The sequence below is a fragment of the Bubalus kerabau genome, chromosome 19, assembly GCF_029407905.1.
Source record: "Bubalus kerabau isolate K-KA32 ecotype Philippines breed swamp buffalo chromosome 19, PCC_UOA_SB_1v2, whole genome shotgun sequence".
In the NCBI taxonomy this organism is placed as follows: Eukaryota; Metazoa; Chordata; class Mammalia; order Artiodactyla; family Bovidae; genus Bubalus; species Bubalus kerabau.
Window position 1 is genome coordinate 46013994 of NC_073642.1, and position 21326 is coordinate 46035319.

The 21326-nt window shown below is 42.4% G+C and overlaps 1 protein-coding gene across 3 annotated transcripts in view; it reads left to right on the forward strand.

The window, feature by feature from the left end:
• PRORP (protein only RNase P catalytic subunit) overlaps positions 1–5999 on the forward strand; it is a 134550-nt gene extending 128551 nt beyond the window's left edge. For all 3 annotated transcript variants that reach the window (XM_055555768.1, XM_055555770.1, XM_055555769.1), the window contains 2 exons: positions 1786–1981; positions 4565–5999. In XM_055555768.1, coding sequence (XP_055411743.1) covers positions 1786–1981; positions 4565–4696 — 328 coding nt within the window. In that variant the 3' untranslated portion in view covers positions 4697–5999. The remainder of the gene's footprint in view (positions 1–1785; positions 1982–4564) is intronic.
• The last annotated feature ends 15327 nt before the right edge of the window (positions 6000–21326 follow it).

Sequence of the window (21326 nt, forward strand, 5' to 3'; positions counted from 1 at the left end):
AAACTAACCCCTCCTTCAGATCCCAAATCAAATCTCATTTTTCTGTAGCTAAGTTCTTTTATTTATTCATGGAGTGGGTACTTCCATCTTTCCAAGACTATAAGATAATAGTAATGCCCTTCCTTCAGTCATGTTAGGCAGCATTGGCTAAACCTGAGGATCGCAGGCTTGAGAATCAGTCTACCCTGGTTCAGATCATGGCCCTGTCACTTCCTGTCTGGGAAGTGTTTCCCTTCTCTGTGTCTTCTTTTCTTCATAGGTAACCCTCATGGGGATTCAGTGAGAAAATACTTGCAAATAGTACATGTGAAGCTCTTGGCACAGCACCAAGTACATGGAAGGCATCTGTATTTGTTGCTGTCACCATCATCATTATTTTTCATAGGTAGAAGAACTGAGTAACGGTAGTGTTATAACCAAGAAGCCTGTTGGAAATTGGTCTTGTGCTTGGTTTGGAGCCTGTATTTATTGTATATGCTGAAATTCCAAACCCAGTGGTAAAGATTGATTCAGCCACCTTCTATGGCTTTGGATTTGAGTATTTAAATTTTTAACATTAACTCTGTTTGCCACTAATGTGCCAAAGAAGCATGTTCAAACCTAAACTAGGGAGAATAGTATAGTGAATGCCCCCATGACTGTCACTCAGCTCCCGTAACTACTCTCATTTGTTAATGTTGTTCCATATAACCCCCACATTTTTTTCTTTTTCCTGAAGATTATTTTAAAGACAGATTCCAGTTATTTTCTCATTTCACTTGAAATTGAAATACTTTAGTATAAGGTATCCTGTAAAGGCGGAGAAGGCAATGGCACCCCACTCTAGTACTCTTGCCTGGAAAATCCCATGGACAGGGGAGCCTGGCAGGTTGCAGTCCATGGGGTCTCGAAGAGTCAGACACGACTGAGCGACTTCACTTTCACTTTTCACTTTCATGCATTGGAGAAGGAAATGGCAACCCACTCCAGTGTTCTTGCCTGGAGAATCCCAGGGATGGGGGAGCCTGGTGGGCTGCCGTCTCTGGGGTCGCACAGAGTCGGACACGACTGAAGTGACTTAGCAGCAGTAGCAGCATCCTGTAAAGGATCCACTTTGGGTCATTTGGATCAAGGTATATGGCTTAATCACATGTTGCCATCTGAATCTCCTGAGTCAAGATAACTACTGCTGTTTTTACAACACATGTATTCAAGCACTCACTACTGATGTTGAGGACTCATTGGAGACTTTGAGCTCCTGGCTCTTCTCAGACTGGAGGTACCTTTGGGTGCTGATCAGGATGGCTATCCAGAAGCTATTTGGAGATACCAGTTTCAGCTTTGAGGTTAGCCCCTTACTTTTGCAACAAAGTGTGCTCTTGCCCTGTTAGTATTATGAATGTTTCTTGAATTCAGGTGAAGAAAAGGGTAGGGGAAAGATGTGCTCTGTAGTGGATGAGGCAGATGAGGAAAACTCCATGGGGACATAGAGAACCAGCTTTTAAGTATGAAGAGAGAATTACTGCTAGAATTCTCCGTTCTAGTGGTAGAGTCCAGTTGAACTGCTAAGAATCCTAAGCATTAGCATTCCTTTCCCTGTAGCTGTCCATCTGTTTTCTCGATCATGTTGTCTACCAGGCGAAGACTTGCAGGTAGTTCATAAGTATCCTTGATTGATCATATCAGTTAAGAGCAAAGAATACTTCTGGGGAAAGTAGAGAAATAAGTAAACAGCATGGTGAAGAATGCTGTTCTCTGCCTCTTTGGACGTGTGTTTGATTGTGTCCATTCTTATGTCCGGCTCAGCTCTGAGGATGATCCGTTCCTTCTGTATGCCACACTGCACTCGGGAAACCATTGCAAGTTTATCACAAAAGACCTGATGCGAGACCACAAGGCCTGTCTGCCTGATGCCAAGACCCAGCGCCTGTTCTTTAAGTGGCAGCAGGGACATCAGCTGGCAATTGTTAGTAAGCATCCAGGAGCAAAAATAACCTTTCAGGTATGTTATCCATCCTCTCTATAACATCAGCAGAGCCAACTATATAGTAAGAATGTGACAGAGTCCAAGAACGGTGCAACTAGTTCTCGATGTTTTGTTTTTCCTAGCTTTAGTTTGGTATTTCGGAGAAGGCAATGGCACCCCACTCCAGTACTCTTGCCTTGAAAATCCCATGGGCGGAGGAGCCTGGTAGGCTGCAGTCCATGGGGTCGCTAAGAGTTGGACACGACTGAGAGACTTCACTTTCACTTTTCACTTTCATGCATTGGAGGAGGAAATGGCAACTCCAGTGTTCTTGCCTGGAGAATCCCAAGGACGGCGGAGCCTGTTGGGCTGCCGTCTATGGGGTTGCACAGAGTTGGACACGATTGATGCGACTTAGCAGCAGCAGCAGCAGTTTGGTATTCGGAATTAGCCAGATCCTAAAAACACAGAGTCTGCCAGAGCAATGTTTTCCTAGGCCAACCCCACGTTAACTGACGTATTGAAAACCCCTGAAGTGTCATCAGTTGTGACTTCACTTATGTTATCAGTTACAAATCCCTATATGTGTTTTTTATTTTCCTATTTATTTGCCATAGCTCAAAATTCTGTCTTATGTCTCATCATACTTCTGTTCTGCTGAATAACTCTTTTTCCTGTTTAATCCACTTTTGTGGCACAGTCTCAATTGAGTTCTTTTTTGATTCTAGTTGAAATACCTGTAAGTACAAGGATGTCTCTTGTTTAAAAGCAAAGAGAAAATCTAAAGGCAATTTACTACAGAAAAATACACTGCTGCTGCTGCTGCTGCTAAGTGGCTTCAGTCGTGTCCGACTCTGTGTGACCCCATAGACGGCAGTCCACCAGGCTTCCCCGTCCCTGGGATTCTCCAGGCAAGAACACTGGAGTGGGTTGCCATTTCCTTCTCCAGTGCATGAAAGTGAAAAAATAAAGGGAAGTCGCTCAGTCATGTCCGACTCCTAGCGACCCCATGGACTGCAGCCCACCAGGCCCCTCCGTCCATGGGATTTTCCAGGCAAGAAAGAGTACTGGAGTGGGTGCCAATATACTAGCCAATGGTTAATACAGTCCAGGGCTCAACAGACAGACAAAAACAGCATTTGTAGGAGATATGGTATCAAATGATACCACAGAAATGCAATCAGCAAAATCAACTGTGGGAAACAGTATGGGACCTGGTTTCCTCAACAACAAAAAACTGCAAGAAAAATAGAGTTGAAAAGAGAAGCTCTAGATTGTAAGAGACTTGAGAGAGAGTTTAGGCAGTCACAATGTAACAACCTTATTTCAATTCCTATTCAGACAAACTATAAAATATAATTGCACACATATAATAATTGGAAAAATGTAAACAGTAGAAATTTGATGATGTTAAGGAGTTGTTAATTCTTAAGTATAATAATAATAATATTCCTTTTATATTTACAAAATAAGTTCTTATCTTTCAGAGATACATACTGAATTATAGAAAAAATGATAATCTGAGATGTATTTCAAAATAATCTGAGGGGTTTTGGATGAATGGATTAAGTAAGATTAGCCATGAATTTTGATGATTTTTGAGGCCGGGTAATGGGTATATATGAATTCATTGTGCTGTTTCTTTATTTTTGTATATTTGAAAGTTTTCTCTGTTGCATTCAAAATCATTAAAGACAAAAAAGGAATATACATTTTTTTTTTCTTATAGAGATCTTTACCTTAAAAATGAAACCTCCCCAAAAAGGAACTCCTCTAACAATAGGGTTCTTTTTTTTTTAATTGAAGTATAGTTAATTTGCAATGTGTCAACTTCAAGTATGCAGCAGTAATACAATGGTAGATATATATATGTGTGTGTGTGGATGTTTGTATATGTGTATGTATATATATATATTCTTTTTCAGATTCTTTTCCATTATAGGTTATTATACTGTTTATCTTTCTCTGTGCTATACAGTAGGTTCTTGTTGTTTACCTATTTTTTTTTTAAGTGAGGAAGTCCTTTTTTTTCCTTCTTCTTTTTTCCTTATTTTTGGCTACACTGGGTCTTCATTGCTGCACACAGGTTTTTTCTTAATTGTGGAGAGTGGGGGCTACTCTTGTTGTGGAGCACAGACTCTAGATGCACAGGCTTCAGTAGTTGGGGCACAGGGGCTCATTAGTTTGGCTCTTGGGTCCTAGAGCATGCAGGCTTCAGTAGCTGGGGCTCAAGGGCTCTAGAGCACAGCTTTGCAGTTGTTGTGCATGGGCTTAGTTGTTCCTTGGCATGTGGAATCTTCCCAGATGAGGGATCAAACCCATGTTCCCTGTACTGGCAAGCAGATTCTTTATCTACTGCACCACCAAGGAAGTCTTCTCTTTTATATGTAGTAATGTGTATCTGTTAACCCTAACTCCTGTTTTACCCTCCAACCCCCACCGTTCCTACCACCAGGATTCATCTTCACAGAGCTGGCTGCTCTTTGAAAATCCATTGTTAAAGTAAGACAAAGAATACATCTCTGAAGCAAACTAAGAAATCATCAGAAAAGAAAGGGAAATGGCCAGATATTCCTTTAGTGTTGTTCTTAATGTGTGGTTCCCTTTTTAATTCAACAGCATATTCTCAGCTATGACACCGTGGTGCAAACAACTGGAGACTCGTGGCACATACCTTATGATGACGACCTGGTGGAAAGATATTCCTACGAAGTGCCAACCAAATGGCTTTGCCTTCACCGAAAGATGTAAAGACTCTTACCCCATGCTAAGCTTGTGTCTGGGTGTCCTCCTGGTTGGCATCAGAGCTCTTAAGTTGATGCTTGTTTAGAGCATTGCTTCTGTTCTGTTTGATTCAGTTTTTCCTGTTTGGTCCAGTTGGTTTATATATCAATAAGTTGACTTTTTAATTAAATGAGATATAATATCTTTTCACAACTGGTTGCATTTTCCCCCCTAACATTTGTTAGGATTTGAGGCTTATCTGAAGTTGGGGAACTCAATACGAAGTGATGCCTGCATTGGTGTGTGCTAAGTCACTTCAGTAATGTCCGACTCTTTGTGACCCTGTGGACTGTAGCCCACCAGGCTCCTCTGTCCATGGGATTCTCCAGGCAAGAATACTGGAGTGGGTTGCCATGCTGTCCTCCAGGGGATCTTCCCAACCGAGAGATCAGACCTGAGTCTCCTCCAACTCCTGAATTGCAGGCACATTATTTACTGGTGAGCCACCAGGGAAGACAGAGTGATGCCTACCTTTCTCTTATTGGGCCAGCCATTCCACTTACATGGGCAACAGGGTCTTCTGGTATCCTTTTTGCTGCCCTTCCAGGTCCATCAATAGCAGAACCAGTCCATCTGCTGTTGGGCTCCAGGTTATTTGTAAACCCCTTCTCCATTTCTGGTATCATCTCATCCTCTACATGTTATCTCCTACCCACACTGAATCACTTATGATCCTCTGATGAACTGGCTCAGATGTCAAAGGCGTATTAGCAACTTTTACTTAGTATCCAATGATTTGGGTTGGAGAAAAGGGGGCACTTCCTTCTTTTTAGACTATAATCATTTTTCTTCATCCTATAATGCCTTTTCAGGATTAATTCAGCATTTTGTGAATTCCATTGGGCTTCCCTGATAGTTCAGTTAGTAAAGAATCCACCTGCAATGCAGGAGACCCCAGTTCAATTCCCGGGTTGGGAGGATCCACTGGAGAAGGGATAGGCTACTCACTCCAGTATTCTTGGGCTTGCCCTGTGGCTCAGCTGGTAAAGAATTCACCTGCAATGTGGGAGACCTGGGTTTGATTCCTGGATTGGGAAGATCCCCTGGAGAAGGGAAAGGCTACCCACTCCAGTATTCTGGCCTGGAGAATTACATGGACTGTATAGTCCATGGAGTCGCAAAGAGATGGACACAACTGAGTGACTTTCACTTTGATTAATTCCATCACTTGGGATGAGGGTTTTCTAAATCATATAGATTTGTTTCATGTCATCAAGTTTGGCTTACTTTACCAAAATGAGTAAATTTTCATAATTGCATTTCTGTTTTACTTGCTTGCTCAGCAGTGTATTTTTTTCCCCTTTTTTGGCAATGTATTTCTTGATTTTAACTGAAAAAATTCATGTCTGCAACACTATAACAGATTTTTCCTTATACATACTATATGATTTCATATTCAAGAATAGGCAAAACCAATCTATGGCTAGAAAAAATCAGAATAGTAGTTGCCTGAGAATAAGGGCACAAGAGAACTTACTTTGTGGGGGTGATGGAAGGTTCTGGGTGGTGCTAACATAGTGTATATAATGTTAGTCAAAATTCATCACACTAAACACTTAAAATTGATGCATTTACAACATAACTGAAAAAAGTATATTAGCATTAAAAAGTTATTTACGTGAAATGAACAGTGACCTAATCTACATAAGACCAGGTACACAGATATAAGTAGGGTATATATTATGCACAGGGAAACAATCCAGGAGAAACAGAGGCAGGGATGTTTGATCTCCTTACCCATTATTGGATTCAACACTGCTGCCCCCAGAGGAAGGAGCTCTCCAGACAAGGGTCTGATAAATTGAGGGCATTGAAAGATGTTAAGAGTCAGAATGCTCTCAAATCCAACATTTTTTCCTAAATTTCATGAACTGCATACTTAGAACACTGGGCTTTCAGTGAGCTAAACTTTTTTTTTTTTAAAGGAACTATCCTAGTTTTAAGAAAATTAGGGGGAAATGCATTTGTTAAATAAGCCTGTCTAAAAGCTTAATGCAGATTCCTACCAAGTTGCTCCTAGGGACGGGGTAGGATGCAGAAAGAATGTAGGACTTTGGAGCAGGAGTGAACCTTGAAGAAGGATGTAAGGCCAAACAGTTGCATTTTATAGATGAGGAAGATGGGATGGCTCCCCTGGATCCCACAGCTAGTTAGTGGAGACATTTCAGCTATAATCCAGCTCTTCTGATTCTCAGCCAAATAGTCTTTCTTGTACTGTACACTGTGATTTAGGCTAGAGTAGTTCAAAGAAACTCAGCCTGAATGGTAGAGCATCCGGTGTGTAGATTTAGAAACTTTGTTAGCTATAAAAGAGAAAGTAGGAAACAAGAGAAAGGGAACGGGGAGGACAACCCCTTAAAGGGCCCACGTTTCCATAGCGGCTCATCAGGGTAGAAAATTGTGGTAGGGAAATTATATGATTTTTGAACTCTTTGATGCCATTCCAAAACAAAACCCCTAATCTCTGCTGGAGGTAAATTGAGGTGCATCTGTCATTTGTCTAGAAGGAGGGGAATTCTAGGCTGCTCAGGGTCAATTGCACTGACATGGAACCCTGGGGAGTGCAGATTTTTCTCTGAATGAAGACAGCTGGTACCCAGCACTTAGGCTACCTTTGTATTCTGATCACCTGAGTGAAACAAAAGCTACCTGTCTAATTCAAAGTCCCAGACACTGTGGGAAGAAGGAATTCTTTAAAACCTGCGCCCTGGATTGAGAGTATCTTTAGAGTTAGCCAGCCGTGAACAACAAAGGCTTTGAAACTCTGCCACTGAAAAGTATTTCTAAAGTGCTTTGTACTTCCCCCTGGCATACTCCTGAATTTATATTCTCTTTTCCTCCTGCTGTTCTCAGACCCAATAAAGAGAACATCTCAAAGGAGAAGCCTGAGTTCATTCTCTTAGGATTCCACTGGGACTGTCTCACCTCAGATGCCTTGTTCTTCACATTAAATGAATTTTTCTCTTCAAGTTTGTACTTAAATATAATTAGTTTCCCTGGTCCTCTAGCAGGTTTCTTGCTTTTTAAAAAAAAACTGTCCTAAGATATTATATAATGCATATGTGTTCATATTCTTAATAGATTTCTTTTTCCCTGATAACTTCATTCTAAAGGAGGCATAGAAAGGAAGGATATGTTAGGTAGGCATCTGAATTCTGGCCCATCATGGTGAGTCTTTGCTAAAAATCAAAATTACCAGGACAGTTGAGGGCAAAGCTAAACGGAGTCCTGGACCTGATACTTTTGCCCATCTTTCAGCAACCTGGAATTTCTAGAGTGATAAACATCTAGGGAACCCTTGTGGGAATGACTGGGAGTGGAGGAACACAGACCAGTGTGATGACATTGTGGGATTTAGGTCTGAGTTCCTTGAGGGCTGGGACTGAAATTTAACAGTCTCCCAGTTAAATTTGAATTTCAGATAAATGACAGTTCTTCTGTATAAATATGTCACAGGTATTGCAGGGACTTATTTACCCTAAAATTACTTACTGCCTATCTGAAATTGACAATTAGCAAGGCATCCTACATTTTTATTTGCTCTATATGGAAACTCTAGGTGGGAATTAGATGGGAAGATGAGGGGTAGTGGGAAATGAGGCATCTATAAAGCCCATAGCACTACAGGAGACTGGAGGGAAGCAAGGATAAGAAAATATGTAAGTAAAAGGCAGCCTGAGCAGGAGGTGGGGCTGAGGGCAGAGGAGAGAAGACCAGCTTTTTTCTGCTTTATCCCAGCCAATGACAATCTTGAGTCTACATTATACAAATGAAGTAAGTTCCATTCACAGATCTACTTAGAGGAAGCCATACAGACCAGTGAGATGAAAGAAAATATAGGAGACAGAATATTCTTTCAGTATTCAGTTCAGTTCAGTTCAGCCGCTCCATTGTGTCCAACTCTTTGTGACCCCATGAACTGTAGCACACCAGGCCTCCCTGACCATCACCAACTCCCAGAGCCTACCCAAACTCATGTCCACTGAGTCGATGATGCCATCCAGCCATCTCAACCTCTGTTTTCCCCTTCTCCTCCTGCCCTCAATCTTTCCCAGCATCAGGGTCTTTTCCACTGAGTCAGTTCTTCGCATCAGGTGGCCAAAGTATTGGGAGTTTCAGCTTCAACATCAGTCCTTCCAATGAACACCCAGGACTGATCTCTTTTTGCATGGACTGGTTGGATCTCCTTGCAGTCCAAGGGACTCTCAAGAGTCTTCTCCAACACCACAGTTCAAAACCATCAATTCTTGAGCCGTCAGCTTTCTTTATAGTCCAACTCTCACATCCATACATGACCACTGGAAAAACCATAGCCTTGACTAGACGGACCTTTGTTGGCAAAATAATGTCTTTGCTTTTTAATATGCTCTCTAGGTTGGTTATAACTTTCCTTCCAAGGAGCACGCATCTTTTAATTTCATGGCTACAGTCACCATCTGCAGTGATTCTGGAGCCCAAAAATATAAAGTCAGCCACTGTTTCCACTGTTTCCCCATCTATCTGCCATGAAGTCATGAGACCAGATGCCATGATCTTTGTTTTCTGAATGTTGAGCTTTAAGCCAACTTTTTCACTCTCTTTCACTTTCATCAAGAGGCTCTTTAGTTCTTCTTCACTTTCTGCCATAAGGGTGATGTCATCTGCATATCTGAGGTTATTGATATTTCTCCTGGCAGTGATTGATTCCAGCTTGTGCTTCATCCAGCCCAGCGTTTCTCATGATGTACTCTGCATATAAGTTAAATAAGCAGGGTGACAATATACAGCCTTGACGTACTCCTTTTCCTATTTGGAACCAGTCTGTTGTTCCATGTCCAGTTCTAACTGTTGCTTCCTGACCTGCATATAGGTTTCTCAAGAGGCAGGTCAGGTGGTCTGGTATTCCCATCTCTTTCAGAATTTTCCACAGTTCCATTGTGATCCACACAGTATTTAATGAAAATAAATGCCACAAAAGAAAAGAGATGGGATCACCAATGAATAAATGCAATAAATCTTGAGAAATAATCTTCAATTTTCTCTTGTCATGCCTCTGTTATGGTGTTTCAAGATTCCCTGAAGACTTTTGTCCCCACATTTTGTCTCTGTTGGCAGTATCTGACAGATACTTCCAGAGACTACATATATACAACTTGCTCTCAACCAGGAATTGAAGTAAACAGGAAGCCAATTATCTAGTCACAGATAAAAGCTAAAAATAATCTGTTTTGCTACCATAGTACTTGAAAAAGTACAGTCTTATCAAATGGATTAAGTTATTCAAATAACAATGATCAGTTCAGTCGCTCAGTCGTGTCCGACTCTTTGCGACCCCATGAATCGCAGCATGCCAGGCTTCCCTGTCCATCACCAACTCCTGGAGTTTACCCAAACTCATATCCATCAAGTCGGTGATGCCATCCAGCCATCTCATCCTCTGTTGTCCCCTTCTCCTCCCACCTCCAATCCCTCCCAGCATCAGGGTCTTTTCCAATGAGTCAACTCTTCACATGAGGTGGCCAAAGTATTGGAGTTTCAGCTTCAGCATCAGTCCTTCCAATGAACACCCAGGACTGATCTCCTTTAGGATGGACTGGTTGGATCTCCTTGCAGTCCAAGGGACTCTCAAGAGTCTTCTCCAACACCACAGTTCAAAAGCATCAATTCTTCGGCGCTCAGCTTTCTTCACAGTCCAACTGTCACATCCATACATGACCACTGGAAAAACTATAGCCTTGACTAGACGGACCTTTGTTAACTTATTGTAAATAGCAGTGTTATGTGACAGGATTTTGGTAGCTTCTGACGAAGTTAATGCAGGATTAATTTCAACCACATTTAAATGATCACAACATTAATGTTTCCAGTATTAAAGTCCAACCCAAGAAGCAAAGGCTTGAGAAATCATAATTTCTTATATGATAGACACATAAATTCATTTTAAGGAGACCAGTTGAGATCCTGTCACTCTCAGCTGGGCTAGAACATTACTAAATATCAAGTTTAGTTCACATCTGAATATTGAAATTCCACTTTTTTCTTTTTTTTTATTTATTAAAAAAGGGTTTTTTTTTTTAGCTGAAGTATAGTTGAATTACATTGAGTCAGGTGTACAGCAAAGTGATTCAAATATATATGTGTGTGTGTGTATTTTTTTTAGGTTCTTTTCCATTATAGTTTATCACAAGATACTGAATATAGTTCCCTGTGCTATACAGTAGATCTTTGTTGTTTATGAAAGTCCATTAATAATACAGCTCTCTTGTGTCTTCTATGACTGCATCAGAACCAAGAATGTCAATGTCCGGAATTCCCTGACAGTTCTGCTCCTCATTTGGCTCTCAGGGGCAGAGTGACATCTTGGCCAGGCAGGATAGTATGGGGCCTCCACCTTCCTGAAACAGGTTCCTCTGGAAGTAGTTATGGCAGGTCAAACCAAAGGTAAGTTCCTCACCCAGACTTATTACTTAAGATGTACTGTATTATTCTTTAAAAATAAATCATTGTATTTTCTTTCTCTTTCCAGTGACCGTGCCATAGAATCCAAAGCTTCATTTTTTTCTGTCCTCTGCTGCAAAGCTCAGTGGTCTAACACTGTTAAGTTTTTATACATATCTATGCCTGTTTTATATATATACACATATACATATATATATGTTGGTGGTTTAGTCACTTAGTTGTGTCTGACCTTTGGGACCCCACAGACTATAGCCCCTCAGGCTCTTCTGTCTGTGGGATTTCCCAGGCAAGAATACTGGAGTAGGTTACAATTTCCTTTTCCAGGGATCTTCTCAACCCAGGGATTGAACCCGAGTCTCCTTGGCAGGCAAATTCTTTACCACTGAGTCACCTGGGAAGTCCCATATATTACACATTTATCCACATAATTTTTAAAAGATCATTCATTCTCTGTAAGCTCTTTTGTAATACTTTTTTTTTCCCACCAGACAAAAAACAAACTTTCCCTTGTTCTCATAGTCTTCTAGCACTTTTTCCTCATGTACTTCAAACATCATAATATAAATTCATAAAACGAGGCAGTCAAGTTAAGCTAGGGCATTGCTGTACACCATAAAATCCTGCTCACATGGTGGTGTACTCACAAAACACTAATCAAGGTTTCCTTGTGTTCAGAAGGAAATTTGTGTTCCAGGAAACTGTCACCCTGATGATAGCTACTGGGTCAAATTAAAGACCATGTCCTTTGGCCCTTAGCTGTGTTCTGGCAGGAATAATCAAATCCTTAAAGAAATGGGTCTTTTCCAAGTTAGGCCCTCTGATCTCCAACTCCTAAAGAAATAAACTGGTCAGACCAATTATTTGAAGGCAAAGCCTGAGGAAGTTTTGCTGCTTTACACAACTAAGAGAGCTTTTTATTTTTTAAAGTCAATCATGTGGCTCTTTTTGTTCTTTGATAGGGAGGTTTCGGTGAGGAAATCAGTATTGAACAGTTTGTGCTTTATAAGTGGCAGTTTTTTTCTCTCCCGTTTCCACTGCTATTACCCCCAGAGATTTCAACAGCTTCCATATTCTGGTCTCATCATTTCTTTCTCTTTTGTTTTTTTCCTCAATACTTTAATTTATTTATTTGGCTGTGTCAGGTCTTAATTGCAACCGATGGGACCTTTAGTTGTGGCATGTGGATCTAGTTGCCTGACCAGGGCTCAAACCCAGGCTGCCTGCATTGAGAGTGTGGAGTCTCAGCCATCCGGACCACCAGGGAAGTCCTTGTTCTCATGGTTTCTTAACCACTTAAGCTCTGATGATGCCCCCTGGGAGATGCCAACCTGGATCTTTTAAACTATGTAAAAGTGCTCCACTTTCAGGATATCAGACTTTCAAGCTCTTCGTTTTGAGCACACCCTCCTTACCTGTCCCACTGCTTCATCCCTACCTTCAGTTCCTAGACCTGTTCTTAAGCCTCTTCCTTCCTCACCTAGAGGCCTCTCTCATCCATTCCCATCTGGTTTTGCTTGCTTTCTTTCTCATCCCACCCTACCCTTAAACTATTCATTGCATGAATGCTTCAGTAACACTTCCCTTTTGCTTCCAGTAAGGCTTCCCTTGTGGCTCAGCTGGTAAAGAATCCGCCTGCAATGTGGGAGACCTGGGTTCAATCCCTGGGTTGGGAAGATCCCCTGGAGAAAGGAAAGGCTACCCACTCCAGTATTCTGGCCTGGAGAAGTCCATGGACTACACAGTCCATGGGGTCACAAAGAGTCGGACACGACTGAGCGACTTTCACTTTCAGTAACACTTAAGATTCATTTACTCATTCTACCTCCTGTGGTGTCCATCTTACCAATTTTAAACCTAACTTTGGGTAACCTGAGATCTGTCCACTTCCTCTGCTCCTACACACCACAGTGTTGCTACAAAAGTCATGAAATTACACTGCTGGAACTTCACTCCCATTTGAAGGTTCTTTGTTTCATCTTTCAGTGAATTCCCATTAATTTCCTGAAGGAGCTCTCCCAATCTTCTTCATCCTAACTTGAAAAGTAGCTCTTCTGCAGTCTTCATTTCCTTTCTGTTCAGTGGGGAAGATAGTCAGCATACCTCTCACACTCTGATGGATGTAGGATCTTGTTTAAAAAGTTGGTTCAGGTCTCATGTGCCTGGTGATGCCAATGCTACAGACCATGTTTTGAGTAGTCTCAAATGAGCTCCAAGGTTATTTAAAAATAATTATAATACAACACTCAGGATTCTATGTCCTGAGTCATAGCCTCACTTTCACTCTCAGCAGATGAACTTAGCAGGAACTAAGAACCATCTGTTAAGAGCCTCATCAGTTTTTGCTCTTTACAACAACTTTCTGCCCTCACCTTTTTCTTACTTTTCTAGGTTAGTTTTTCTACCTGCATCCATACTATCCTTTCTTGCTAACTTCAGAACTTGTCCTCTCAGGTAATCTCTTTCTATGGGCTCTTTCTTTCATCTTTGGGCTTGCCTGGTGGCTCAAATGGTAAAGAATCTGCCTGCTATACAGGTGACCCAGGTTCAATTCCTGAGACTGGAAGATCCCATGGAGAAGAGAGTAGCTACCTATTCCATGGACAGAGGAGCCTGGTAGGCTACAGTTCACGGGGTCACAAAGAGTCAGACACGACTGAGCAGCTAACACTTTCACTTTTCCCTCATCTAACTACAAATTCCTTTGGGCTTCTAGCCTGACATGTACTTCCCTAGACATAGTGTAACAGCCAGACTTCTCAGAGGAAGGAGCCATCTCTACCCTTGGTTTCTTTCCACTTCTCCATTTGCAGCTGAGCATTTCTACCTTGGTAGCCTGTGGACCCTCAACCACTATGAAAACAACTCCTCTTCACCCCCACAAAGTGATCTCCTGCCTTACTTTATTCTTCCTGCTCCTTACCTCTTACTTACTTACTTATTTACTCAATTAGCAAATCATGTCGATTTTACCTTCAAAATATCTGTCACAGGCTAGTTATTCAACTCTTAACTACCTCTCCAAAGGAAATAATTCTTTTTGAAAAAGGTTTGTACATGAAGATATTCTTCATAATAATGTTATTGAGAAGAATAACAAAATTGGGAATAATGAAATGTTCAAAACAAGGGAAGGAAGAGACAAATATAATTTTAAATGTTACAGTGATTAAAATGATACTCTGTGTCTTGGCATGGGTTAAGATTTTGTTGATTCCACAGTGTTACATTTTGTTGATTCCACAATCTCTGGGTTCTGGGATTGTAGTTGATTTTTAGTTCTCTTTGTCTTCTGCACAATTTGAAACAGATACTTGAGTAACAGACCATTAGGACTCTCTCTGTCTCCATTTCCACTGAGGCACAAATGTCAGTACATACCAAGATACCCAGGTGAGTGTGAGGCAGACACTGCACATGCAGAATTTACAAAAGGAATAAAGGAGACTCTGCCTCACAAATCCTGGCCCCTCGGTTCAGTTCAGTCGCTCAGTCATGTCCAACTCTTTGCAACCCCATGGACTGTAGCACACCAGGCTTCTCTGTCCATCACCAACTCTTGGAGCCTACTCAAATTTGTCCATCGTGTCAGTGATGCCATCCAACCATCTCATTCTCTGTTGTCCCCTTCTCTTCCTGCCTTCAATCTTTCCCAGCATCAGGGTCTTTTCCAATGAGTTGGTTCTTCGCATCAGGTGGCCAAAATATTGGAGTTTCAACTTCAGCATCAGTCCTTCCAATGAATATTCAGGACTGATTTCTTTTAGGATTGACTGATTGGATCTCCTTGCAGTCCAAGGGACTCTCAAGAGTCTTCTCCAACACCACAGTTCAAAACCATCAATTCTTCCTGTGCTCAGCTTTCTTTATAGTCCAACTCTCACATCCATACATGACTACTGGAAAAACTATTGCTTTGACTAGACGAACCTTTGTTGGTAAAGTAATGTCTTGCTTTTTAATATGCTGTCTAGGTTGGTTATAGCTTTTCTTCCAAGGAGCAAGTGTCTTTTAATTTCATGGCTGCAGTCAGCATCTGCAGTGATTTTGGAGCCCCCCAAAATAAAGTCTCTCACTGTTTCCGTTTCCCCATCTATTTGCCATGAAGTAATGGGTCCAGATGCCATGATCTTCATTTTCTGAATGTTGAGTTTTAAGCCAACTTTTTCACTCTCCTCTTTCACTATCATCAAGGGGCTTTTTCGTTTTTTGCTTTCTGCCATAAGAGTGGTGTCATCTGCGTATCTGAGGTTATTGCTATTTCTCCCGGTAATTTTGATTCCAGCTTGTGCTTCATCCAGCCCAGCATTTCGCATGATATACTCTGCATATAAGTTAAATAAATACTCCTTTCCTGATTTGGAGTCAGTCTGTTGTTCCGTGTCCAGTTCTAACTGTTGCTTCTTGACCTGCATACAGATTTCTCAAGAGGCAGGTCACGTAGTCTGGTATTCCCATCTCTTTAAGTATTTTCCACAGTTTGTTGTGATTCACACAGTCAAAGGCTTTGGCGTAGTCAGTAAAGCAAAAGTAGATATTTTTCTGGAACTCTCTTGCTTTTTCAGTGATCCAGCAGATGTTGGCAATTTGACCTGTGGTTCCTCTGCCTTTTCCAAATCTAGCTTGAACAACTGGAAGTTCATGGTTCATGGACTGTTGAAGCCTGGCTTGGAGAATTTTGAGCATTACTTTGCTAATGTGTGAGATGAGTACAATTGTGCAGTAGTTTGAACATTCTTTGGCATTGCCTTTTTTTAGAATTGGAATGAAAACTGACGTTTTCCAGTCCTGTGGCCACTGAGTTTTCCAGATTTGCTGGCATATTGAGTGCAGCACTTTCACAGCATCATCTTTTAGGATTTGAAATCCCCTCAACCAGGCCAAAGATGTAAGAGAGTCAGAAAAAGGAAAAAGATAAAGATCTTTCTTTATAGAGAGCTGTGGCCAGGTTTCCGGTTCCTTGGGTGCCCTCTGACCTTAGGACCCTGGGAAATCGCCTCAATAGGAAGACTTGAGGCTCCTTCAGCAGTCTGGGGAACTCACCAACCTCAGTGAAAGCTGAAGCCTCTTTGGATGGGCCTGACTCTGCCAGCAAAGCTAGAAGATGACAGCAGAGCTGACGAGGGACACTGGAAACGAGCCAGAGAGGGCTGCTGCCCTAAAGCTGCCCCAAGGGCCAGATGGAGGCCAGCTGGGTGGAAAGAGAGTTGCCTTACTTTTTCTTAGCCTGGAGAGGAACTTCTAGATGGCCAGGGGTTGAGGAAAGAGTGCAGGTAGCCACCTACATATAAAAATAGATGGACTCAGCAGAGAACCACCAAAGAGCCTAGAAAAGTGGCCAAGCAGGAAGCATCCACTCTAACTATCTGTCAGGCTCACCAGAGACACCAGCTATAAACAGCTGCTAGGCCTAGAAAGCATTAAGACACCCACCCTTACCTGTCCTCCACCTTGGCTGGTGGAGGTGGGCGTATGAGGGAGGTAGGTGTAAAACTGAGCCAGGAGTGGTCAGGAAGGAAAAGTCAACCATGCCCCCACCCCTTTCTACTGGAAGCTTTAGTGTGAAACTGACCTAAGCTGGCAGGGAAAAAATGATACAGTACTGCTTAGAATCTGTTGGTATAAAACTGTGTATTCTAATTTCTGAACTGATACTGCATTGGTGACTTAAAGTGACCATAGCACTGCATATTATCTAAGAGGAACAGAAAAGTAAGGGGGCTTTCCAGAGTTTTTGTCTAAGGCAGGAAAAATGAAAGGAAGAGTGGGAGAACGAAAGTCAGATTGTAGTTTTATCAGCCTGTTCATCATGCTTGTCACCAGAACCCAGGTGCCCCCTTGTGCTCGCTTCCATCATCTCTTGCCCTCATAAAGGTAGCCACTGTCTAGTCTTCTAATAGTACAGATTTTTTTTTTTGCCTGTTTTTATGTTTTATGTAAATGGAATCATTCAGGATGTGTTTTTTTGTGCCTGGCTGCTTTCATTCAGTATTGTGGGAGGTTCATCTGTATTGTCACATGTAATTGTATCTCATTCATTTTCATTTTTCTGTAATGTTCTATAGTCTGAATATGGACTTCCTGGTGGCTCAGACAGTAAAGAACCTGCCTGCAATGCAGAAGAGCCAGGTTTGATCCCCGGGTTGCAAAGATCCCCTGGAGAAGGGAACAGGTACCCAGTCCACTATTCTTGCCTGGAGAATCCCATGGACAGAGGAGCCTGGGGGGCTGCAGTCCACGGGATCACAAAGAGTTGGACACAACTGAGTGACTAACACCAGTGTGAATATACCACAGTTTATCCATTCTGCTTTGATGGGCATTTGGATAGCTTCTAGGCTTTGCCTATTAGAAATAGTGCTATGAATAGTTTATCATGTTTAATAATGAGCAGAGAACTATTTTAAAATCTCTGGCATCTTATTTCCTTTCCATTCCCCCAACTACCACCCCAGTTCACACCTTCTCAAACTTTCACTTGGACTAATAGCAGTAGCCTCCTGATTGATATCCCCATCTACAGTTCATAAATATACCAAGTTTATCTTCTGGGAGTGTAATGCTCATCATGCCATTTTCCTTATTCAGAAACATTAAATGTCTCCCCATTACCTTCCAGCCACGGCAGTTCCTTTACTTGGCATTCAAGGCGTCCTCCCTGCATTTGTACTCCAGAACATTTTTGTGTCCCAGTCAGGCTAAGCCATTGCCATGACCTAAACACAGACTTTTTTTCTTCCTCTGTCTCCCTGTTCTTGGCCACTCCCAGTCCACGTTGCATCATGGTGCCACTCAAACTGCCTCTAACAGCTAACAAATCTGTCAGAGTTCTTGTCCCCCCAGGCTGAGTTCAGACATATTTCTTTCAGCAGGCAGCTTGCATTCCCTGTGGCCATGGTCATTTCCCATCTGCCGTGCTCTGTTGGACACTACCTTATGTATCATGAGCTGCCCCGTACTTAGCATTGCTCTCATTTGTGTTTCATCTTTCTTGCCCACTGAATTCCAGCGGGGCCCCATCTGTCTCATCTGTGTGTCTCCAGAGCAACCAGTCCAGCTGCTTGCCCATAGAAGAGGCTCAATAAATGCTGGTTGAATTATTTTGGAGAAGTTGTTTGAAAATGTCTTCCTGATTTTTACCTCTGATTCCCACTTTCCTTTGAGTGAATTCCCCCTCTTGCTCCTTGGTATTTTGTGTGTGTGCGCTGGCTAGCTCAGGAGCATAGTCTTTGGTGTCTGGTACTTTGACTGATCTTCAAGAAATAATGATAACCTCTCAATGCCACCCTCTTTGATCATACTATTTAACCCCCTCCATGTCTTAAAAGAATTAAATATTTATTAGGCATCTACATAGACTATGAAAACTGGAATAAAATTTGCTCTGTACCTGTAAGATATCATTTCAGAGTCTCTAGTCTGGAAAAGTGTTTAATCTGTTGTCTATGGTTGATTGTTGAAACTTGCCTTTTTCTCACCACGATGGATGAATTGCACACTAGGAGAAGTTTGCGGATCTCAGCCGTGGTTTATCAGGTACTTTCAAAGCAAGCAGAAAATAAAACTGGAGCACTCTGCTGCTTTCCCATCGGTACCTGGGTTCTCAAGAACTAGTTCCTAAATTAGTGACTGAAAATATTGGTTATAATGATTAGACACCTCATTCATTTGCTCTCTCTCCCCCAGTTATCTCAAGAGAACTTGAGCTTATTCTGAGCACCAGTGATGACTTAATTTTGCGGTGAGAAAATAGGAATGAGAGGAAGCCAATTAGGAAACCTCAAGGAAGAGGAAGTATCTCCAGGCTGAAGGGAAGGCTGTTGAGTCTTATTTCCTCTCTGTTCTTGACTCATCCTCTCAGTGCCTGACCAACTTCTGCACCCCCCCTTTCCCCACTTGATCAGGGGGCTGGAATGGGTGTGAGGTGAAACTGGAGTTAGTAGAGTGAAGGAAGTCAAATAACATTCACAAAGACCCCAAGATATAGGGATGCGCCATGGGTGTGAAAATCTCATTGAACTGACTGATGCTTACAATTCCCATCCCCTGTCCACATTCATGGCTGAGGCTACATGTGTGCAGGACAGGGTGGGTAAGAACTAGCTGCTTTCAAAGTTAAGAAAACAGACTGAGTTTCACTTCTGAACAGTCGCAGCATACAGTGTAGCCTGGTGCAGTACTTGGCTTCCTTCTTGCTAGAGAAAGAGCAAAACAACCACTGATCCAGGCTTTATTCACCAGTGTCCCCCCCTTTCACAAAGGCAGAAGCAAGTCTTCAGTAGGTGACTTATTTTCTTTGTAGTGCTTAATATTTTTTTCCTCCATGCCTTTAAGGGTAGGTACAGCATGCTCACCTGTTTGAGAGAAGAAATCGAGGTGGTGGTCACCAGGTGATCTCTGGCCAGCGTCAGATCCAAATCCAGTGCTTGACACTTGGAGCAAAGCCCGACCCCTGTTCAGGACCCGGGCCCCTCCCTTCCCCAATCTTATTTTTCACTGGAACATTTGCTGTGTTCTCAAGCTCTGAAGGGCTTCCTGTGTTATCATGCCTAAGGGGAAGTTGTATGTTAAAAAACCACCAACGGTTAAGCCCAGACCAGCTGGGGTCTTCCATTGCTGCTTCCAGTACTCTGGGGAGACCAATGAGAATTCTTAGTGTTTCTCTAAGTCCTTGGCTTTCAGAAATGAGCTCAGCCATCCATCAAGCATTGGGTCTTCCTTTAAAGGGGGAGTTTGGAAAAAGAAGAGAAGCATCAAAAGTTATAAGAGGGTAATTCTAAAGTTGTTACAGCTAAAAATCAAGGGTGACCTGAAAACTAAAGGTTTTGGCTCTCTAGAAGGAGTTCCTGGATAGATATAAGTTAGGTAAAATGTCCTTTGGGTTGAGCCAGTACAAGTTTATTCCCTTTCAAATCAAAGGACAGTGTTACCATTTTTGGAGATGACTGATCGAATTCCAGGCACAGAATTACATAGACTGGTAAGGAAAGGGCGGAGTAGCAGGGCAACGATAATTTGTGACTGCTGTGTCGACATACACCATATTGTACCCACCGCTGGTACTGGAGAGTGAGAAACCACACGCTGGGTGTTACGGCCAAGAGCACTGGGGAATATTACTTTATTGGAATGTGGTTTGAAGAGATTTTGAGCAGAAACATAACCATGTGCCTCATGTAAGTCACAGTAGCACATCCCACATCACATTTGAGGCTCCATTTGTCCCTCTCCTTTGCCCATAAATTGTATAGTAGAACTGGAGTAGAGAAATCACCGTTTTCTCTTTCCCCAGGACTCAGCCAGAATGACAGCTCTTAGGTACCCTACCATAGTTGCTGGGGTACAGAAAGAACTTAAGGACTTCGATTGGTATGAGAAAGATAAAAATAGAACCAGGTTCTTGCCCTCAGTCCTCTACTGAGGCACCTGATTGGTGATGGTCTGACCAGGGAGCTACCTTGCTTCAGGTGATCAGCCAGAGCCGCTACGTCTCCAGCTCTTTCGTGGCCACAGTGGACTTCTGGGGCATCCTAACTCTCCTAAGATACTCTACCTACCAGTGTTTCAACACCTGCTCATATCACATGGAAACACAGATACGCTTCATTTGTATATTCCCTGGCTCACTGAAACCACCAGCAGAGCATCCTAAGCCAAGGGCTAAATTCTTATATTGCCTTTAAACGCCATGTGATTCAGCGTGTCTGCAGTCACTGGGAATCTACGCTGCTACTTTACCTTTGCCTTGTGGGTAACCCCTACCTTCCACCTACCTCCACCCCCAGGGGAGAATGTGGGCCTTGCCAAATAGAGGCCCCCAGGAGATTTTCCAAGACTCACGAGATGTCAAGTCATCTCTAAAATTTTTCAAAAAACCAGAAAGTCATTTCAGAATGTCTAACTTAGTGGCCCCACAGAGAGGAAGATCAAATTTTCCACACAGACACAGCAAGTCTGCCCCCATAGGCTTGTGTTAAAGCTGCAGGAGTATTCGTACCCAGACTTTCATGAAAGCTCTCCAGCCCAGGGGGAAGTCCACCTGGGTGAGTAGTTAAGCTGCTGCTTGACACCCAAGGCACATATTCTTGAAGTCTCTGTTTCCTGGGGATTTCCCTTAGCAATGGAATCAGCAAGGGGTTCATCTTTCTGAAAGGTTTCCCAG